An 18637-nucleotide genomic window follows, 5' to 3' on the forward strand; every position below is an offset into this window, starting at 1 on the left:
TCGTACAGGCACATGCATCCTCCACCATTGCCATTTCTAATACAAAATAGCGTAAAGTTTTAACTTACATCTGTCAGTAGACTTGTTATGGAAGCGCTAAAAACTACAACATGGCGAGAGGGTAGAAGTCGCAGTTGATCAGTCGATCTGTAAAGCATAATCTATGCAAAATTTTGACCATGGAACCACCATTACATGTTATGTCAACAACAAGGAAGTGTTTTAAATGTAGAAAAAATCTGCTTTGGGGAAAAATAGGCATCCGGTGTAATGAAAGTAGGCTGAGATTTTACTAACTTGTTAGCTAACACTCCTTATACATTAGTCAATATAAGTACATGCTAACCACATTGAGGCTGACTTCCTGCATAAAGCATCACTAATTTTACTTCTTCTCTCACTCATTGCTGCATCTCCTTTCTTTAATGCCCTAAAGATGGCACCCCTGGTAAAAGTGATGGTAAGACTTGCTGTACGTGTGTATGCAAACTGTACTAACTATTTTGTCTGTCTTCCTGTCAGCTGTGTTTACATCCTACCTTGTCCTCTTTGTACGTGTCTTTATATCTAATGGTATTGCATTTGTCTCTTTCAGTTCAAATGACTAAAGGCAATGTTGAAGTGCATGAATTGTCTGCATGGACTTGCACTCTCCACCAAGCCAGACAACTGTTTTAATAATATTAACATTATTATTCCATTTCTCACACAAAAATCTAAACTCCATTATGTCTCGATGAATTCTGGTGTCATACTTTAGACTTTGAGAAAGCTTTTTATTGTCATTTTTACTTCTTTCGAAAATTATGTACGGTAATTTTTTTTAAAAAGTGGGTGCAAACAAGTTGTTATGCCACCTAGCAGCCAAACGACCTATTGAGAAGGTTCTTTCACCAACCATGTCTGACAACAAATGTGTTCTTTAGACTTTCACCTAAAATTTGGATTTGTCAAGTTGCCTCCAGTGTTTGTTATTTCTCTTAATTATTTCTTAAGTACCGTATTTTTCGGACTATAAGTCGCAGTTTTTGTCATAGATTGGCCAGGCTCCAGTGCGACTTATATATGTTTTTTTCCTTTTTTATTATGCATTTTCAGCAGGTGCGACTTATACTCCGGTGCGACTTATACTCCGAAAAATACGGTAGATTACAGAATTCCCTGTTTGGTTAGTAAACAAAATGTGCTGTTCTGTTTTATGTTTCAATGTCCATAACTTTTTCTAATGAACCTTTGTTTGTTCTCCAGGTTGTGTTTTTCTGAACCCTCATCTAGGTCTTTTTCATTGTGGTCCCAGAGGCTCTTTCCCGTTCTTTACATCAGGGCTGTCCAAAGTGCTTTTCTGGGGCTGTTTTCGGCCCACGGCTTATTTTTCGTTTGCCATGGCATATTTAAATAATATTTAAAAGACAGAATGCTCCAAAAAAATGTTGAAGGTTGCAAGATATCACATTAATCAATACGCACTATTTGCTTCACCAACTGTAACAAGAATCAGATGTAGGCTGTTTTACTTGAAAGATTCTGTGGAATCCACAAATGTCGACAACAAGTGTGAGAAGCAAATGTGTAATTTTTATTAAGGATAAGTCAGTTTATGTCGTGGAAACTTACTTTTGTTCTACACCTGCAAAGGATGTGAATGACGCAACTTCTTGTGGACCATGTGACTTGCGGAATATTCCACATTTTTCAGAGTGGGTATGTGTTAGGGTAACAGAAGTGAGTGAAAACCTAGGAACACAACCAAATTGTGAAATTGTGAATGGCTGGCGTGGCTCGGTTGGTAGAGCAGCTATGCCATTAACTTGAGGGTTCCAGGTTCGATCCCCGCTCCCGCTATCTTAATCACTGCCATTATGTCCTTGGGCACTTTACCCACCTGCTCCCAGTGCCACCCACACTAGTTTGAATGTAGCTTAAAGATGTAGATAATGGGTATGTAAAGTGCTTTCTCTCTACAGAGAAAAGCGCTATATAAAAATAATTCACTTCCCTTCACTTCTTGTTTTTTCAGAAAATAATATAATATTTAAAGATGTATACACATGTCAGAAGGATTTAAAGGGGAAATGCAGTTTTTTGACATTTTGCGTATTATTCACAATCTTTTTGTAAGACAAGCACCCACATGTTTTTCAATGTATTATAATGAGTAAATACATTTGAGAAAAAGTCTGCTTACAATGGAGCCTTTGGGAGTCGCTTTATTCTGCCTATAAAGTGCTTCAGACATTTCCAAACAATTCCATCAACGTTTTATAGACACACTGTAAGTATATATGTAATGTGGTAACAGGAACATTCATAATACCATGTAATATTGACATATTTTGCTCATTTTAAGCATATTGCGGGGACATTTATTTCTTGGACTCATCCCAATGTTTTCCTTCAACTACAACTCATGCAGACATCATCAGAGAGCCAACAAACATAATAAAACATCACTTACTTTTCAATGTCTTACTGGGAAGCCGACTGTTAGGATGTTGATATATTCCCGTACAGATGAAGAATTACTTATAAACCTTGCAAAGGGTAAAACGGGTGGGTACAAACCAACGTCTTTCACGGGTCTTTCTCGCCCTCCCAGGCTGTCAAAGTTGACCAACTTCTCACTTTATGTCCACTTCATTTTACTATCAATGTGAGAAACATGATTTATAATCTAGGATTACTTTTCACGAACTCCGAGGTGAAAAAGCAGCTCACGAGCCAATGATGTCAATACAGCAGCATTAAGTAAATTGCCTCTCTCTGATCACTGCGCCGCTAAATGTAGGTCCCTAACGTTAACGCTCATAATAAAAGTATTGCGATTACTTGGTTAATATTAAGGTCACAACATTTAAATGAAATATTTTCAAAGACATGCACCTGGGGATAGGTTGATTGGCAACACTAAAATGGTCCCTAGTGTGTGAATGTGAGTGTGAATATTGTCTGTCTATCTGTGTTGGCCCTGCGATGAGGTGGCGACTTGTCCAGGGTGTACCCCGCCTTCCGCCCGATTGTAGCTGAGATAGGCTCCAGCGCCCCCCGCGACCTCGAAGGGAATAAGCGGTAGAAAATGGATGGATGGATTTTGGCACTTTTTGAATAGATATTCATTGGGTTTTATAGTCGGAATAAAGGCAACAGACACAATGACGTCACGGTTCCCTTTTTTTTTTTTTCTTTTTTTTTTTTTTACAGAGGTTTATTTGAAATAGGGACAGATACAAAAACATAGACATCTGAAACAGTTATCCAATGTATGCATCATAGTGTTTGTAGCCAAAGCTAATTTACAACACTTGTCCCCAACAACAACAACAACAACAACACAGATCCAACATCATTAAAATAGGAAAATAGAAAATAGAATGAGTCGATAATAATGATAATAGTAATAATACAGACAAAGTGCAAAGTAGATAAAAGCCAATAATAATAATAACACAGACAAAGTGCAGACTAGATAAAAACCAATTAGTAAAAGTTAGTAAAAACTAAACATGGGAACACGATTGTTGTTTTTTGAAAGTGACAAGTGCAGGTATACTTTTCAAAGTGTCCAGTAAAGAGGTCCATAGTTTTGGTCCTTTTATTGAAAAGGCAGTCTGGGCAAAAGATGTTCTACGGAATGGAACACAACAGTTGCCTTTTGACATTGCTCGGGTGGTAGATCTGGTACCACTTTGCAGTCTTGTAATTGCCTTGCAGAGCAATTGGGGAGCAGAGTTATCCAAGCATTTAAAAACCAGTTTGACTGTGTGTAACAAAATAAAATTGGTAAAACTTAAAATATTGTATTTGGTTAAAATTTGGCAATGATGATATCGTATACCCTTCTTGTCTAGAACTTTTAAGGCAATGGTCTTGATTGATGACTGGTGTGCTTGGCTCCATTGTAAGCAGACTTTTATTTACGTGTTACAATGCATAAAAAAGACATCTGTGTTCTTGTCTCTCATAAGGATTGGGAATTATAAGCAACATTTTAAAAAAGTGCAGTTCCCCTTTAAATCATTAATTAATGATGAAGTCTAATTTTAGGAAGCAGGGAAAGGCAATAGCAATTTGTTTGTTTAAAGACAGCTTTTAAATTGTATTTATTAAATCATGCAATCACATCAATATGCAGGACACTGTGCTTTAAAAAATAAATAAATATATATATATATATATATATCTATATATATGTTTTTGTATTTCCTTGAGACGCAAATAGCACTGATTCGGAGGAATGGTCCGTTAAATATCATATGAACACACAAGTTAATAAAAATATGCAGAAATGGAAGAAAACTAATTAAAAAAAACCTTTATTATCCAGCCCTTCTGCTTATGTCAATGTGTCAGCAGCAATGTCTTATTTCAGGTTTTGTTGTGACTCAGACAATGCAGTTACATCAACTTGAAGGGGTTCCACCGCATTAACTTGTTTTCATATTTACACCTGCTTTAGGTCGAGTTAGTTGTAGAAGTTAAATTGTTGTGCGTGCATGTTTGGACAGTCCTGGTTTGGATGAAGGGTTAAATAAATACTGGTTAGCATAGAATTGAAGCTCACTTGTCTTCTTTTTCTCCCTTCACTCCCATCATACACTCCTCACTGATCCAGGTCGTGTTCGTACCAGAAGGCAAAGTTCTGGAAGTACAAGCGGGTCCAGTACATCAGTGGTGGACCGTCGAGGGCGCAGTCGAGCCAAAGTGGTGTCCCAGTCCCAGCGTATGTAAACTAAATTTCTTACAAAAACACTTTGACTCACATTGTTTTCTGATACATTTCACTCTTTTTAGGGCGTCAGCCTATTTATTGACCTTTTGTGTAGGCATGACTTTGTTTCTGTCGAAACACATCCTTCATTAACAAGTGTGTGTGTGTGTACATAGTGTGTTTGTTGGAAGTTTGAATATACCTTTGTTTGTAGAATAGTGTTTCCTCTAGCTTTACAGCTTTGTAGGCGGTGCTCAAAAACATGCAGAAACTATTGCAATCCGTCCTCTACAGTTGTATCTCACAAACCTTCACAATAGAAATGCGATTGCATTTACCGTCTTTCAGACTATATGCTTATACGTTTTTCCAACGCTTTGAATTCTGCGGCTTATTAAACTGTGCGGCTAAATTAAGGTTTTCCCTTACGGCCATAATGTTTTGTATTCAACAAATAGTTTTCATATTACACTGACAGAGACACTGAAATGGTGTTACTGTGCATGATATGACACCATCTTTTGGACGAGTTGGCTCACTGCAGGTGCTGCGGGTTGAAAAATGTACTTCCTGTTTTGTGCCTTGAACCGGAAGTATAACCATCCATAGCGTTCCTGCTCAAAATAATTCTTCATTTATCACTTCAATCAACGTTTGTAAGTTTTACAATATAACTAAAACTATCCATACTTACTAAGCCGTCCGTTGTGTGATGTCTGTCGGATTGTTTTCATGCATTATTGTACGCACTCTCGTAGTGCAATCAAGCAAGCGTTGTTAGCATTCGCATATATGCTAACACGTTTACAAGTGTGTATGTATATACATATGTACAGTATATGTATATATATATATGTATGTGTATATGTCTGTATACATGTGTATATGTATATATAAATGTATATGTATATATAATGTAAGTGTATAAGCGTGTATATGTGAATGTGTATATGTATACATGTGTGTATATATGTATATATATGTATATGGAATTATGTATATTTATATGTAAGTATGTATTTATGTTTGTATATATGTATGTATAAATGCTTATGTATTTATATATGTATATATGCATATTATATGTATATATACATGTATATATACAAATATATGCATATATACATGTATGTATATAAATATATGCATATATACATGTGTGTATATGCATATATACATGTGTGTATATGCATATATACATGTGTGTATATGCATATATACATGTATGTATATGCATATATACATATATACATGTATGTATATGCATATATACATGCATGTATATGGATATATGCATATATACATGTATGTATATGGATATATGCATATATACATCTATGTATATGAATATATGCATATATATGTATGTATATGAATATATGCATATATATGTATGTATATGAATATATGCATATATACATGTATGCATATATACATGTATGTATATGTATATATGCATATATACATGTATTTATATGTATATATGTCAAATATTTTTTTATAATCAGATAATATAAGTGAAAAACAAAATTCTACAATTTGGTGGGTGTGGCTTAAATACTGGTGCGCTCTATAGCCCAGGATATACAGTACTCGACCTTAGTGGCGCGGTGATGTACCCCCTGATACAAAAATAGAGGAAACACTTTCTATGGGGTGCGTGCGTGTGTGTACGTATGTGTGTGCGTGCGTGTTTAAACATGACTCACAACCATTTAAAGTGTGGGCCCTATGATTTCTGTAATGCAGGTACTGTGGATAATTAGAAACAGACATCAAGTATTTACAAAGAAAAAAATGCTACAGTGGTACCTCAGTTTCCATTTTCCGTTTTTATTTAATTCAATCAATATAAAAAAAAATACATTAAAATAATTTTGAATAAAAAAGAGCATATAGAAGTCTCAACTTATATCTGCCCCCAATTGATAAAAAATAGCTTTTCAACTAAAAAAATTATAATAAAGCCATTGTTTTTATTTCGTAACTTACAACCTAAATATTAGCTTAAACAAGTTTTATATTTTCATCATAATGATTAAAAACATTTTATTCCGGAAAAATATTTACGTTGTTTTGTTCCACTGTCAAATCCGTTTTGAATATTGTTTGGTAGGATTGTTCTGTGTGCTTTATACATGTATATTTTTTTATCAGTTCATTATATTTTGATAAGTGTTTAAATGTTAGGTTTGCTGAATGACTCTTAGATTTATATACTGTAGCTCTTGTCTAAACACTTAAAACGATTTACAGTGTAAACTAAGAAGCCATCATTCATTCACTCCTCATTTACATATGGTGGTAGTAAGCTACAATTCTAGTAACGGATGCTCTAACCAAAAACAAAATGCAAAATTTGATTTGTGTTTTTCAGGCACTTCCCCACACTTCAATGCAAAATGACAGCTAGGGAACAATCAGAAAATTAATACAAAATTAGCGTTTCCTTTACGTTATGTAAAATAGCAAAAGTTTTCGATATTTTTTACCTTTGTAGAATGTATTTATGATTTCCGTGACACATTTTGCCTCAATTATAATCATAATCTTTTGTTCTTTAAATCGCAGCTTCTTCAACATATTAGAGGCATCCATCATAAACTGAGTTTTACTAGTATTTAAGGATAACGTACTAAACATTAAACCATCTTTTGATTTTAATAAATTCATTTTTAACCGCCTCTATGACATTTTTACTATTTTCTCCAAATATTGAAATTAAGGTTCCAAATAAAATATACTCAATCATTTCAGAAAATATCATAGTTACATCATTAACATACATAAAACAAGTGTGTATGTCCAAAGACTGATTATTGTGGCTGTTTTCATAAAGGTTAGACAAATACTAAATCATATGAAAACTGGCTCATTTTTTTTTCATAAGAAATAATGTAAATCCACTTATTTCACTCCAGAAACCTAAACATTGGAAAACAAAACACATTTTATAAAGCATACCGGTAGTTATAGTTTTACATGAAGAAAACAATGTAAAACACATAAATGATACATTGAATAAATAAATATTTTACATCACGTTTACCTTATGTTAAATACTTGTGTTACTAGTTATTTCCTAAATTCAATTGTGGTTCTCAACTTCTTTATCAAAGTGCTGACACTCACAATTATTTATTTTGCAAACATTTTATTTTGCAGTTTTATTAAATAAATAAAAAGTACAGGGACTGACTTTTTTTTTGGCACACCATTCCGCATAATGATACGCGGACAAACAGGATATGAGGGGGGCAGGGTTGGGGGGGCGGGGTTTTGGTGGTAGCAGGGGTTTATATTGTAGCCCGGAAGAGTTAGGGCTGCATGGGATTCTGGGTATTTGTTCTGTTGTGTTTATGTTGTGTTACAGTGCGGATGTTCTCCCGAAATGTGTTTGTCATTCTTGTTTGGTGTGGGTTCACAGTGTGGCGCTTATTTGTAACAGTGTTAAAGTTGTTTATACGGCCACCCTCAGTGTGACCTGTGTGGCTGTTGATCAAGTATGTCTTGCAGTCACTTTCGTGTGTGTACAGAAGCCAAATACAACATGTGACTGGGCTGGCACGCTGTTTGTACAGGTTGTAGAGGGCGCTAAAGGCAGTGCCATCACGGCACGCCCTTAATATTGTTGTTTGGGTGAAAATCGGCAGACATTCGAGAGAATGGTTGCCCTGAAATTCGGGAGTCTCCCGGAAAAATCGGGAGGGTTGGCAAGTATGACGCTGTCAAGCGCCATTCATATAAAACTTGCGGGCCGCACTAACATTAAATTTTCATATTAAGGTGCGGGCCGCAAAATAACGCCCCTGCTTTAGATGTACTTCATCTTTGAAATCAATAACAGCTTGGACGCGATCAATGTGGAAGCACCACGCAGGCACATAATGCTAACATCAAAGGTAACTATCGTAGCCGTGGTTTCACAAATGGAAGTTCTAACTCGGAGGAATTACCCTGGGTGTGATGAAATATTTCCGCAAAGTGGTCGTGTTGTAGTGGCCGCGCGACGGCCATAGCAATGACTGTTGGAGGATCCTCTGGGCTAACGGTAAATCCTGTTACCATATATCCTTGAATTAGCGCCAGGGCGGTAATTAATTTAAAACCTCTTCTCACTCCGGCGCTTACCAAAGGCATGCGGTAAATGTAAGCATGCGCTAATTGTTTTAAAACCTCTTCTCACTCCGGCGCTTACCAAAGGCATGCAGTAAATTTAGGCCTGCGCTTATAAATTTGAGTGTGATGTAAAGATACCATCATGAAAAGCACATGTAATAAAAGAAAACGTTATTATGGTCTTACTTTTACTTATAAATGAAGTCCATGCCCAGCTCCTTCTGAACAAAAGCATCGATAACTTGTTTATAGAAGTCTTCCTTATCTTTCTTCAGTTTTAAAAGTCTCTCTGTCTCGATGGAGATCTTCCTTTATTACCTCCTGCTTCGATTGAAAGTCCAGTTTAGAAAACTGTTTTATTTTAGATATGTAATCCTCCATGTTAAAAGTGCAAGCGAGAGGAAAAAATAAACGATCGCTGCTAACTGTTGCTGCTTGTTGTCACTTCTTCTGCAGCCGAGTAGTCGCAAGAAGGATCACTAGCGCCCTCTACCACCAGGAGGCGGGAGTCATTTAATGACTCATATTTGACTCCAGCGCCCCCCGCCACCCCGAAGGGAATAAGCGGTAGAAAATGGATGGATGGATGGATATTTGACACACGCAGCTACGGTATATTAATAAAACATAGCTGCTAACTGTTCTTTTTAGCATATTCAATAGCTTGGACCTTAAATCCTACTGAATAGCTATTTATCTTCTTCCCTTTATGCGATTTTAAATGATTGATATCAGCCTCCTCCATTTTGAAAATGATGACAGGTGAAGTGTCACTCGTGACGTGACGAGTTTGACCCTGAGGAAATTCTAGGCATATGCTAATTATTTTGCGAAACGAGTTTGACCCGGCGGTAATTCTAGACATGCGCTAATAAAAATAATATTTTTCGAAACAAGTTTGACCCGGCGGTAATTCTGAACCGGCGGTAATGCTAAGCATGCGCTAATTATTTTGCGAAACGAGTTTGACCCGGCGGTAATTCTAGGCAGGCGCATACTATATACCCAGCGGCAATTCAAGGAAATACGGTATCAGAACTCACTCAAGGCTATAATTTTTGGTGAAATGAGTGTAAATGCGACTATATGGGTGTTGTTTCATGTTTAGATGTAAAAAAATGTATTTAGAAGTTCCTAAACAGTTTGTTTTTATGCTCTATGAAAATATTCGATTTATTGATAATAATCCCACTTCTGTGATAAATAAGGGACTTGTTACACACAATGTGTGAGCGTACAATAACCGAGGCAATATTTAAAAACCAGGACAGAAATGTGGAATGTTTGTCAAAAACACGGATCATATGAAGAATGAGGCTTTTCGAAAACTTGGTGCCACTGTACATGATTTTCTTCTTCAATCTTAGCCAAATGCTGTAAAAAATTGTGCGATAAAAGTTCATAAATTTCTATTAAAAAAAACATACACCTCAGAAATATGTTGCTGACTTTCTAAATTCCATTTTTACGTTGTGATGTTTTGAAAATAAAGACGGAATAATATTGATCAGTCATAAAAATCTGCTAGATTTCATAGGGCCCAAAGAGTGCATGCTGCATATTAAACCCTTTCTCTCATTTTGATGTCCAATTGTTGCCGATTGCTTCCATCACTCAGGATCCAGATCAGCCAATCCCATCAGTGGTAAGGGTCATCCAATCACCAGCTGGATGGCTAAAGCACTGTCCCTTAGACAAACCACATTGCATGTTGTCTCCTCCATTTTTGCACTTTACTTTCACTTCACTGCATGCTGTTTTTGTTTTTATGTTAAGTAACCTGAAAATGTTTCTTCTTAGCAATTCCCTTGATTTTTTTCTGTAACTATTGTTTGCTAACAGTCATGTCCCTTTAAACACTACCTACCGCTAAAATAATATAATATATACCCTGTGTGTACTGTACGTCAACACTGACTCATCTCCATTGATTCCCTGTTTTACACTCATTTGTTGTTGAAGTCACATTAATCATTTTGTTATATTCACTTACATACATGAAGTAAACCGAAAACCAATCGTCATAGTCGAGAAAAGAGGTTGCAAAGTCCAAGCGTTTCGGGTATATTGTGGATACAGTATATTAAAGTGCGTACACGTCGCAGACATTCGCATGCGTCTTGCTTACGTAATCACAACATCCTGTTACGGCAGTGCTGTTTCTGTAATATCTTTCAGTGGCCGAATTTCCGGTGCATTATTAGTCAATAGTTCATAAATAATAGGCTATATACTGTATATATTCATTCATACAAGTCATTACTTTACATGGTTTCACATAAAAGACCCTCATTTTTTTTTTTTGGAGTGGTGCGCCACAATCAATTTAATGTAGGGGAACCTGCGTACTAATGTTATGTACCTGATTTTAGCATGGTGGTACCTTGGGATACGAGTTGCTGGTTCTGTAACGCAGCTCGTACCTCAAAAAACTCCATTGAAAATTCGAAAGGAATTAAAATCAATTTAGGCCCTGCGATGAGATGGCGACTTGTCCAGGGTGTACCCCGTCTTCCGCCCGATTGTAGCTGAGATAGGCTCCAGCGCCCCCTGCTACACCAAAGGGAATAAGCGGTAGAGAATGGATGGATGGATACAGGGTCTGCATCACTGCAGATGTCGCACTGATCTGACTGTTGATCTCACGATCCACTCTTCACTCACCCGTGAACAAGACTACGAGGTACTTGAACTCCCCCACTTGGGCCAAGATCTCCTTCCCAACCCTGAGATGGCACTCCACACTTTTCTGGACGAGAACTATGGACTCGGACTTGGAGGTGCTGATTTTCATCTCAGTCGCTTCACACTCTGCTGTAAACTGATCCAGTGAGAGCTGAATATCCTGGCCAGATAAAGCCATTAGGACCACATCATCTGCAAAAAGCAGAGACCTATCTCTGCAGCTACCAAACTGGATCCCCTCAACATCCTGACTGCACCTAGAAATTCTGTCCATAAAAGTTATGAACAGAATCGGTGCGGCCCTGGCGAAGTCCAACCCTCACTGAAAACGAGCCTGACTTACAGCCGGCAATGCAGACCAAGCTCTGACACCGATCATACAGGGAACGGACCGCCACAATCAGGCAGTCAGATACCCCACACTCTCTGTGCACTCCCAGCAGGACCTCCTGAGGGACACGGTTGAATGCTTTCTCCAAGTCCACATAACACATATAGACTGGTTGGGTAAACTTCCATTCTCCCTCGAGGATCCTGCTGAGAGTATAGAGCTGGTCCACAGTTTCACGACCAGGACGGAAACCACACTGCTTCTCCTGAATCCAAAGTTCGACTATCCAGAGTAGCCTCCTCTCCAGTTGTTAACCAAGACAGCCCAACAGCATCCAGAGCCTTAAGGAACTCTGGGTGGATCTCCTCGGGCCCTGCCACCTAGGAGCTTTTTAACTACCTCGGCAACTTCAGCTCCAGAAATAGGAGAGTCCACCGCAGATTCCCGAGGCACTGCTTCTTCACAGGAAAACGTGACAGTGGGATTGAGGAGGTCTTCGTAGTATTCCCTCCACCGATCCCTAACATCCCGACTCAAGGTCCGGGTTTTTGCCTGCCCGACCGCCGAAGCCTCACACCGTTTGGCATGTTGGTATCTGTCCACTGCCTCTGGAGTCCCACGAGCCAAAAGGACCCGTTAGGACTCCTTCTTCAGCTTGACGTCATCCCTCACTGCTGGTGTCCACCAGCATAAAGCATTCAATTAGCTAAGAGACAGCTTGTAAACCGAGGTACCACTTACTCCTATGCTGCTACTTGTTCCCTAAACTTTCCTAAAACAGGGAAAAAATATTTATTTCCATTAGGAAACGGAGCAAGATTTTTTTATTTTAATTAGGTTTGCCATCCTTAAAGGTCAAAGCTTGATGACAGTAATTTATGAATAATTGAAAAACATACCCCTGCAAAAGATAACTTTCCAACATTATCTGTAAACAGATTGGTGTACTTCCATGAGAGCCATATTCCAAAATGTTATAAATTTATTTTTGTCCTTCAAATTTTACACACAACCTCCCATAAAATCGCCTTTTTGAAAAGTTTTTCAGAATTAATAAATATAAAATAAAGTACAAAATGATGTCCAAAAGTATTCACATCTTTTACATTGAAGCTCAATATTGTACTAAAGTATTTGCTCATTAGAGTTGAACAACTTTTACCTGTAACGACATAATTATGAAAATTCTTGTTGATTAATAGAAAATGTAAACATATGGGAATTTCCTACTACCGTATTTTCCGGACTATAGAGCGCACCGGTATATAAGCCGTACCCACGAAATTATAATTTTTTTCCCCCGTATATTAATTGCACCGGACTATAAGCCGCACACACACACACACACACACACACACATATACACGTTGTGAAATTAGATATTTACACAGGAAACAATTAAGGTATGTAAATAAAGATTGACAAAAAAAATTCTAACGGGGCCTGTAACATGGATAAACAAACAAAACAGAAAAGTAATTGTCATGGACCCACGAGCAGCAGAAGCTAACTCTCCATTCAGCTAAACAGACTCAATAATTCCACGGTGCCATTTTGGTGAATTTATTTAGGAATTTGTGAAACTGAAACAAAACAAAAAGAATGCCATTATTAATACTAACACAGACACTTGTAAATGTATTAGCTACTGCTAACAACGTTAACTTGATTACATTTTAAAAGCACATAAAAATATACATGAAAACACGACTATCAAACGTGACGGTTTAGTAAGTATGACTTGTTTTAGGTATATTGTAAAACTTACAAACCCTGCTTAAAGTGAAAGATGGTGCCATAGCACAAACAATAACACACCTTTTCAGTCTCTCTGTTGGTGTTACTACTGCATAAGTTCATTGTATACAAAACATTATTATGGCCATTAGAATAAGAAAAATCCATAGATTAGTCGCACCTTTGTAGAAGGTATTCAAAGCTTGGGAAAAAGTACTAAATTACTACTTTTTATTGGAATGTGAGAATATTGTCCATGCTACGATTTTCTTAGCATGTGTTTTCTTGTACACAGCTGGTAGTCGCTCCAGCTCCCCAGGAAAGCTGCTTGGACGCGGCAACCATGGTCGCGTCCCTCGCACCACAGTGTCCGTGTCCAACACGCCAGCTGACAAGCGCAGCAGGATCCCTCGCAGCCAAGGATGCAGCCGAGAGACCAGCCCGAGTCGCCTTGGCTTAGGTATGATCAGGACACGCACAACTGTTATGAAGCAGGACCTTTATTTGCGTCTTTGACAAAGTAGACCTGAAAGTCACACAATGTATCATTTATCAACCGATTCAAACATGTCAATCAACCATAACAATTTTCCACATCCCCAAATTTTTCATTTGTCATAAAATAAAATATTCCCATTATTTTTCCTTAACTGGATTTCTCATTGGTCTTAAATAGTCTTACTCCGTCCACAATTCTTAACATATTCAAACCATTCAGGACATTTAGCACTCTCGGTACTTAGTGCCATTTTGCCAGGTGTTAGAACGCTAACTGTTTGCATTTTAGTTATTCTCATTTTGAAATAGTACAAACGTACATTGCATGATGTAAAATGGCAATATAACTGCTATAGCACATTTAGTACTAGCACTCTTTTGCTAAGCGATCGCATGCTAACTGTTATCATTTTAGCCATTCTTCTCATTTTGAAATAGTATAAACCTAAATGACATGACGTAAAACCACAATATAACTGCTGTAGCACTTTAAGTACTTGCAATCTTTTGCTTGGCGATTGCATGCTCACTGTTAGCATTTTAGCAATTTTTCTCATTTTGAAATACCGTAGTATAAACTGACATGACATGACGTAATCATGATATATTGTAACTGCTGTAGCACTCTCACTACTAGTGCTTTTTTGCTCGGCGATCACATGCTAATTTTTAGCATTTTAGCTATTTTCTTCATCTACAGAACAGGGTATAAAATAACAATATGACTACTGTAGTACATCCAGTACATAGCACTCTCTTGCTAGGTGACAACATGCTAACTGTTAGCATTTTAGCCATTCTTCTCATTGTAAAATAGTATAAACCTACTTTGCATGATTTAAAATCTCAATGTAACTAAATTGGCCCTAGTGTGTGAATGTGAGTGTGAATGTTGTCTGTCTACCTGTGTTGGACCTGCGATGACGTGGCGACTTGTCCAGGGTGTTCCCCGCCTTCCGCCCGAATGCAACTGAGATAGGCTCCAGCAACCCCCGCGACCCCAAAAGGGACAAGCGGTAGAACATGGATGGATGGATGGATGGATGTAACTACTCCATCACTCTGCACAGCAATCTCTTGTTAATCTATAACATGCTAATTGTTAGCATGCTAGACATTCTCATTTTGAAATAATATAAGCCTACATGACATGATGTAAAATATAACTGCTGAAGCACTTGCTTTCCGTCGCACTCTCTTGCTAGGCGATAGCATGCTAACTGTTTGCATTAAATTTTTCCACCTCATATTGAAATAGTATCAGCCTACATGACATGATGTCTATGGTTGTTGTCATTAATCCAGGTCATTGTATTCTGAGGGCATTTAATGAATCACACTTAGAATAGACTCGATCTGACAAATTTAAGTCAATGAGCATTAAGTGATGAAGCCTGCTTGGATGAAAGGTGAAACGTCTTCTAAGACAAATTGAACAGTCCAGTTGCAATGAATTCAATGATACATGACATGATGTAAAATGACGATATAACTGCTGTGGCATTTTCAGTACTATCTCTCTTTTGCTAGGCTGTGGGCATTTGAGCCATTCTCCGTATTTTTTAAATAGTTTAAACTTACATGACGTAATGTAAAATCACAATATAAATGCTGTACTTTCAGTGCGTAGCACTCTTTTTCTAGGTTTTAACTTGCTAACTTAGCATAGTGGCCATTACTGTTTACGTTGACTTTACATTGAACACCTTAACGACTTCCATGCTTATTTTTTACATTCAGAACATGCCCATGATTGTCACTACATAATTCCACATTTTCCATGACCAGAATTCCCACATTTTTCAACTCTTTTCAATTCTTGAATTTCTACAGCGTTTAAGTTTGGTTTTAGCTCTTCAATAGTCACACTTTATTTTTGCCAATCGAGCCCACTAATTTATTAAATATTATTTGTTACATTATACAGAATACGTTGAACAGACTGATGACAAGTCAGCACAGGTTGTGGGTGGAGCATGATGGCGAAGACTGCTCCTTGCCACTAACCATGAGACTTTCATTATTTGACTAGGAACAAGTGTGTGAATGTGAGTGTGAATGTTGTCTGTCTATCTGTGTTGGCCCTGCGATGAGGTGGACACTTGTCCAGGGTATACCCCTCCTTCCGCCCGAGTGCAGCTGAGATAGGCTACAGCACCCCCGTGACCCCGAGAGGAACAAGCAGTAGAAAATGGATGGATGGACTTCAGATTATCAGAAATTGATATGAGGGTTTTAAGGTTGAGGTCTGATCATGACTGCACGTTAATACTGACTGTAGTGTTGCCCCCTACTGGTGGAATTGTACAACGAATACAACTGGTGGTATACAACTTTGACTATAGGTACAGTTAGAAGGAGATTCATTTGGCCCCATTCATCGTGATTTACCTGGCACATAAAACGTGACAAATTGGAGGGGTGCAGTTTAGCCGCCAGACGGCAGTAGAGTGTTGAATATCTTAAAATGTGTTTTGTAGCTATTTAAACTTTGACTACAGCGTCAGTTGCTATGTAGAGTGGTGCTTTCCATCATTTTTATCAGACTGCATTGCAAAATGACTAAACCCCTACCTTCCTCTCACGCGAAAGCCACCCAGGAATAGGGCCAAAATGAATCCCTTCCCGTACTGTATAAGTAATGATTTATTTGTTAGCAAGTTGAATTTAGTACATGAGATGTTTACATTTGTCTACATACCTAAAAAGGGGTATGTAGAAGCAGATGTTATTTAATCCTAACCATTTTACATGATTCAGCAATTATTGATTGTTTGTTCACTTCCCTGTGTTTAAATGTCCCCCGTTTAACAGAATAAAGAATGTGAAACAATAAATAGGTTATTAGTAGGGCTGTCGAAATTAAAAAAGTTAACTCGTGATTAGTCACAAAAAAATATTGCATTTATCATATTTACACTTAGATTAATCATGAAACTTATTTTGACAGTACAATTTGTTTTATTTTTTTATTATGTAGTAGTAGTAGCAACTTCCTTGTTAATTTACGGAATCCGATCAACTTCCTTTGTTTTCATTTTAACGAACTGTGCATGCAAGTGACGTCGAGGCCACATTAGTATGAGGGGCCGTTAGGGACATTATTCAGAATTACCTCTTACATACACTACTGAAATGCTCTCACACAAACAACTGAAATCTTTTTCTTTTATACACACTACTGAAACACTCTTATAAACACTACTGAAATGCTCTTACATACACAACTGAAATGCTCTCACATAAACAACTGAAATATTTTTCTTTTATACACACTACTGAAACACTCTTATAAACACTACTGAAATGCTCTTACATACACTACTGAAACACTCTTATAAACACTACTGAAACACTCTTATAAACACTACTGAAACACTCTTATAAACACTACTGAAACACTCTTACATAAACTACTGAAACACTCTTATAAACACTACTGAAACACTCTTACATACACTACTGAAACACTCTTATAAACACTACTGAAACACTCTTATAAACACTACTGAAACACTCTTACATACACTACTGAAACACTCTTATAAACACTACTGAAACATTCTTACATACACTACTGAAACACTCTTATAAACACTACTGAAATGTTTTTGTCTCACGCACACACACACACACACACACACCTGGAATTATTTTTCACTAGTATGTATAAATCACAATACGAAGGTCCTGAGTAGTCTTGGGTTCAATCCCGGGCTCGGGATCTTTCTGTGTGGAGTTTGCATGTTCTCCCCGTGACTGCGTGGGTTCCCTCCGGGTACTCCGGCTTCCTCCCACCTCCAAAGACATGCACCTGGGGATAAGTTGATTGGCAACACTAAATTGGCCCTAGTGTGTGGATGTGTCCAGGGTGTACCCCGCCTTCCGCCCGATTGCAGCTGAGATAGGCTCCAGCGCCCCCCGCTACCCCAAAGGGAATAAGCGGTAGAAAATGGATGGATGGATGTATAAACGGATTTCACCTGTGTGTGTGTGTGCTTTTTACACGTCCGTGTGAGAGACAACAATTTCAGTAGTATGTGTGCAAAGATTTCAGTTATGTGTATGAGCGCATCTTACCAGTGTGTATGCAAGCATTTTACCAGTGTGTGTAAGAGCATTTTACCAGTGTGTGTAAGAGAATCTTACTAGTGTGTGTGAGCGATGTTGCATTCCGGTTCCGGTCACCAATAATCCCCGCCCCTTTTCAGACAAGTTTTTTTTTTTTTTTTTTTTTAAAGCCAAGTTGTTGACAAAATGTCTGCCGACAAGTCGCTTAACCGAGGTGGGAGCTCCACTTCATAATTTGAGGGCTTCAGCTGAGAATATAAGAACACTTTCAATGCAACAAGGGTCGGGCTGCCGCCGTGAGCGGCCACACAGGTGCCTTTCTCCTCCCGACAGCCAAGCAGCCTGGAGCAAATGTTACCATGCGAGTTTACACTGCAGCATCATCAAGTGCAACGTTTCAGTTCATGGACATCGGGGCAAGAGGAGGAAAAGGTAATTAGACATTATTTATTTCTAAATGATTGTAGAATCACACGAAATGTAAGGCGACA

At 37.9% G+C, this 18637-nt stretch overlaps 1 protein-coding gene across 1 annotated transcript in view; it reads left to right on the forward strand.

Annotated features, from left to right (window-relative positions):
- Positions 1–18637, forward strand: part of clasp1a (cytoplasmic linker associated protein 1a) — a 162700-nt gene that overhangs the window by 97683 nt on the left and 46380 nt on the right. Inside the window, exons 20-22 of the mRNA XM_061926336.2 lie at positions 437–460; positions 4610–4717; positions 13873–14037. Coding sequence (XP_061782320.1) covers positions 437–460; positions 4610–4717; positions 13873–14037 — 297 coding nt within the window. The remainder of the gene's footprint in view (positions 1–436; positions 461–4609; positions 4718–13872; positions 14038–18637) is intronic.

Source organism: Nerophis lumbriciformis, linkage group LG31 (genome assembly GCF_033978685.3).
Source record: "Nerophis lumbriciformis linkage group LG31, RoL_Nlum_v2.1, whole genome shotgun sequence".
NCBI lineage: Eukaryota > Metazoa > Chordata > Actinopteri > Syngnathiformes > Syngnathidae > Nerophis > Nerophis lumbriciformis.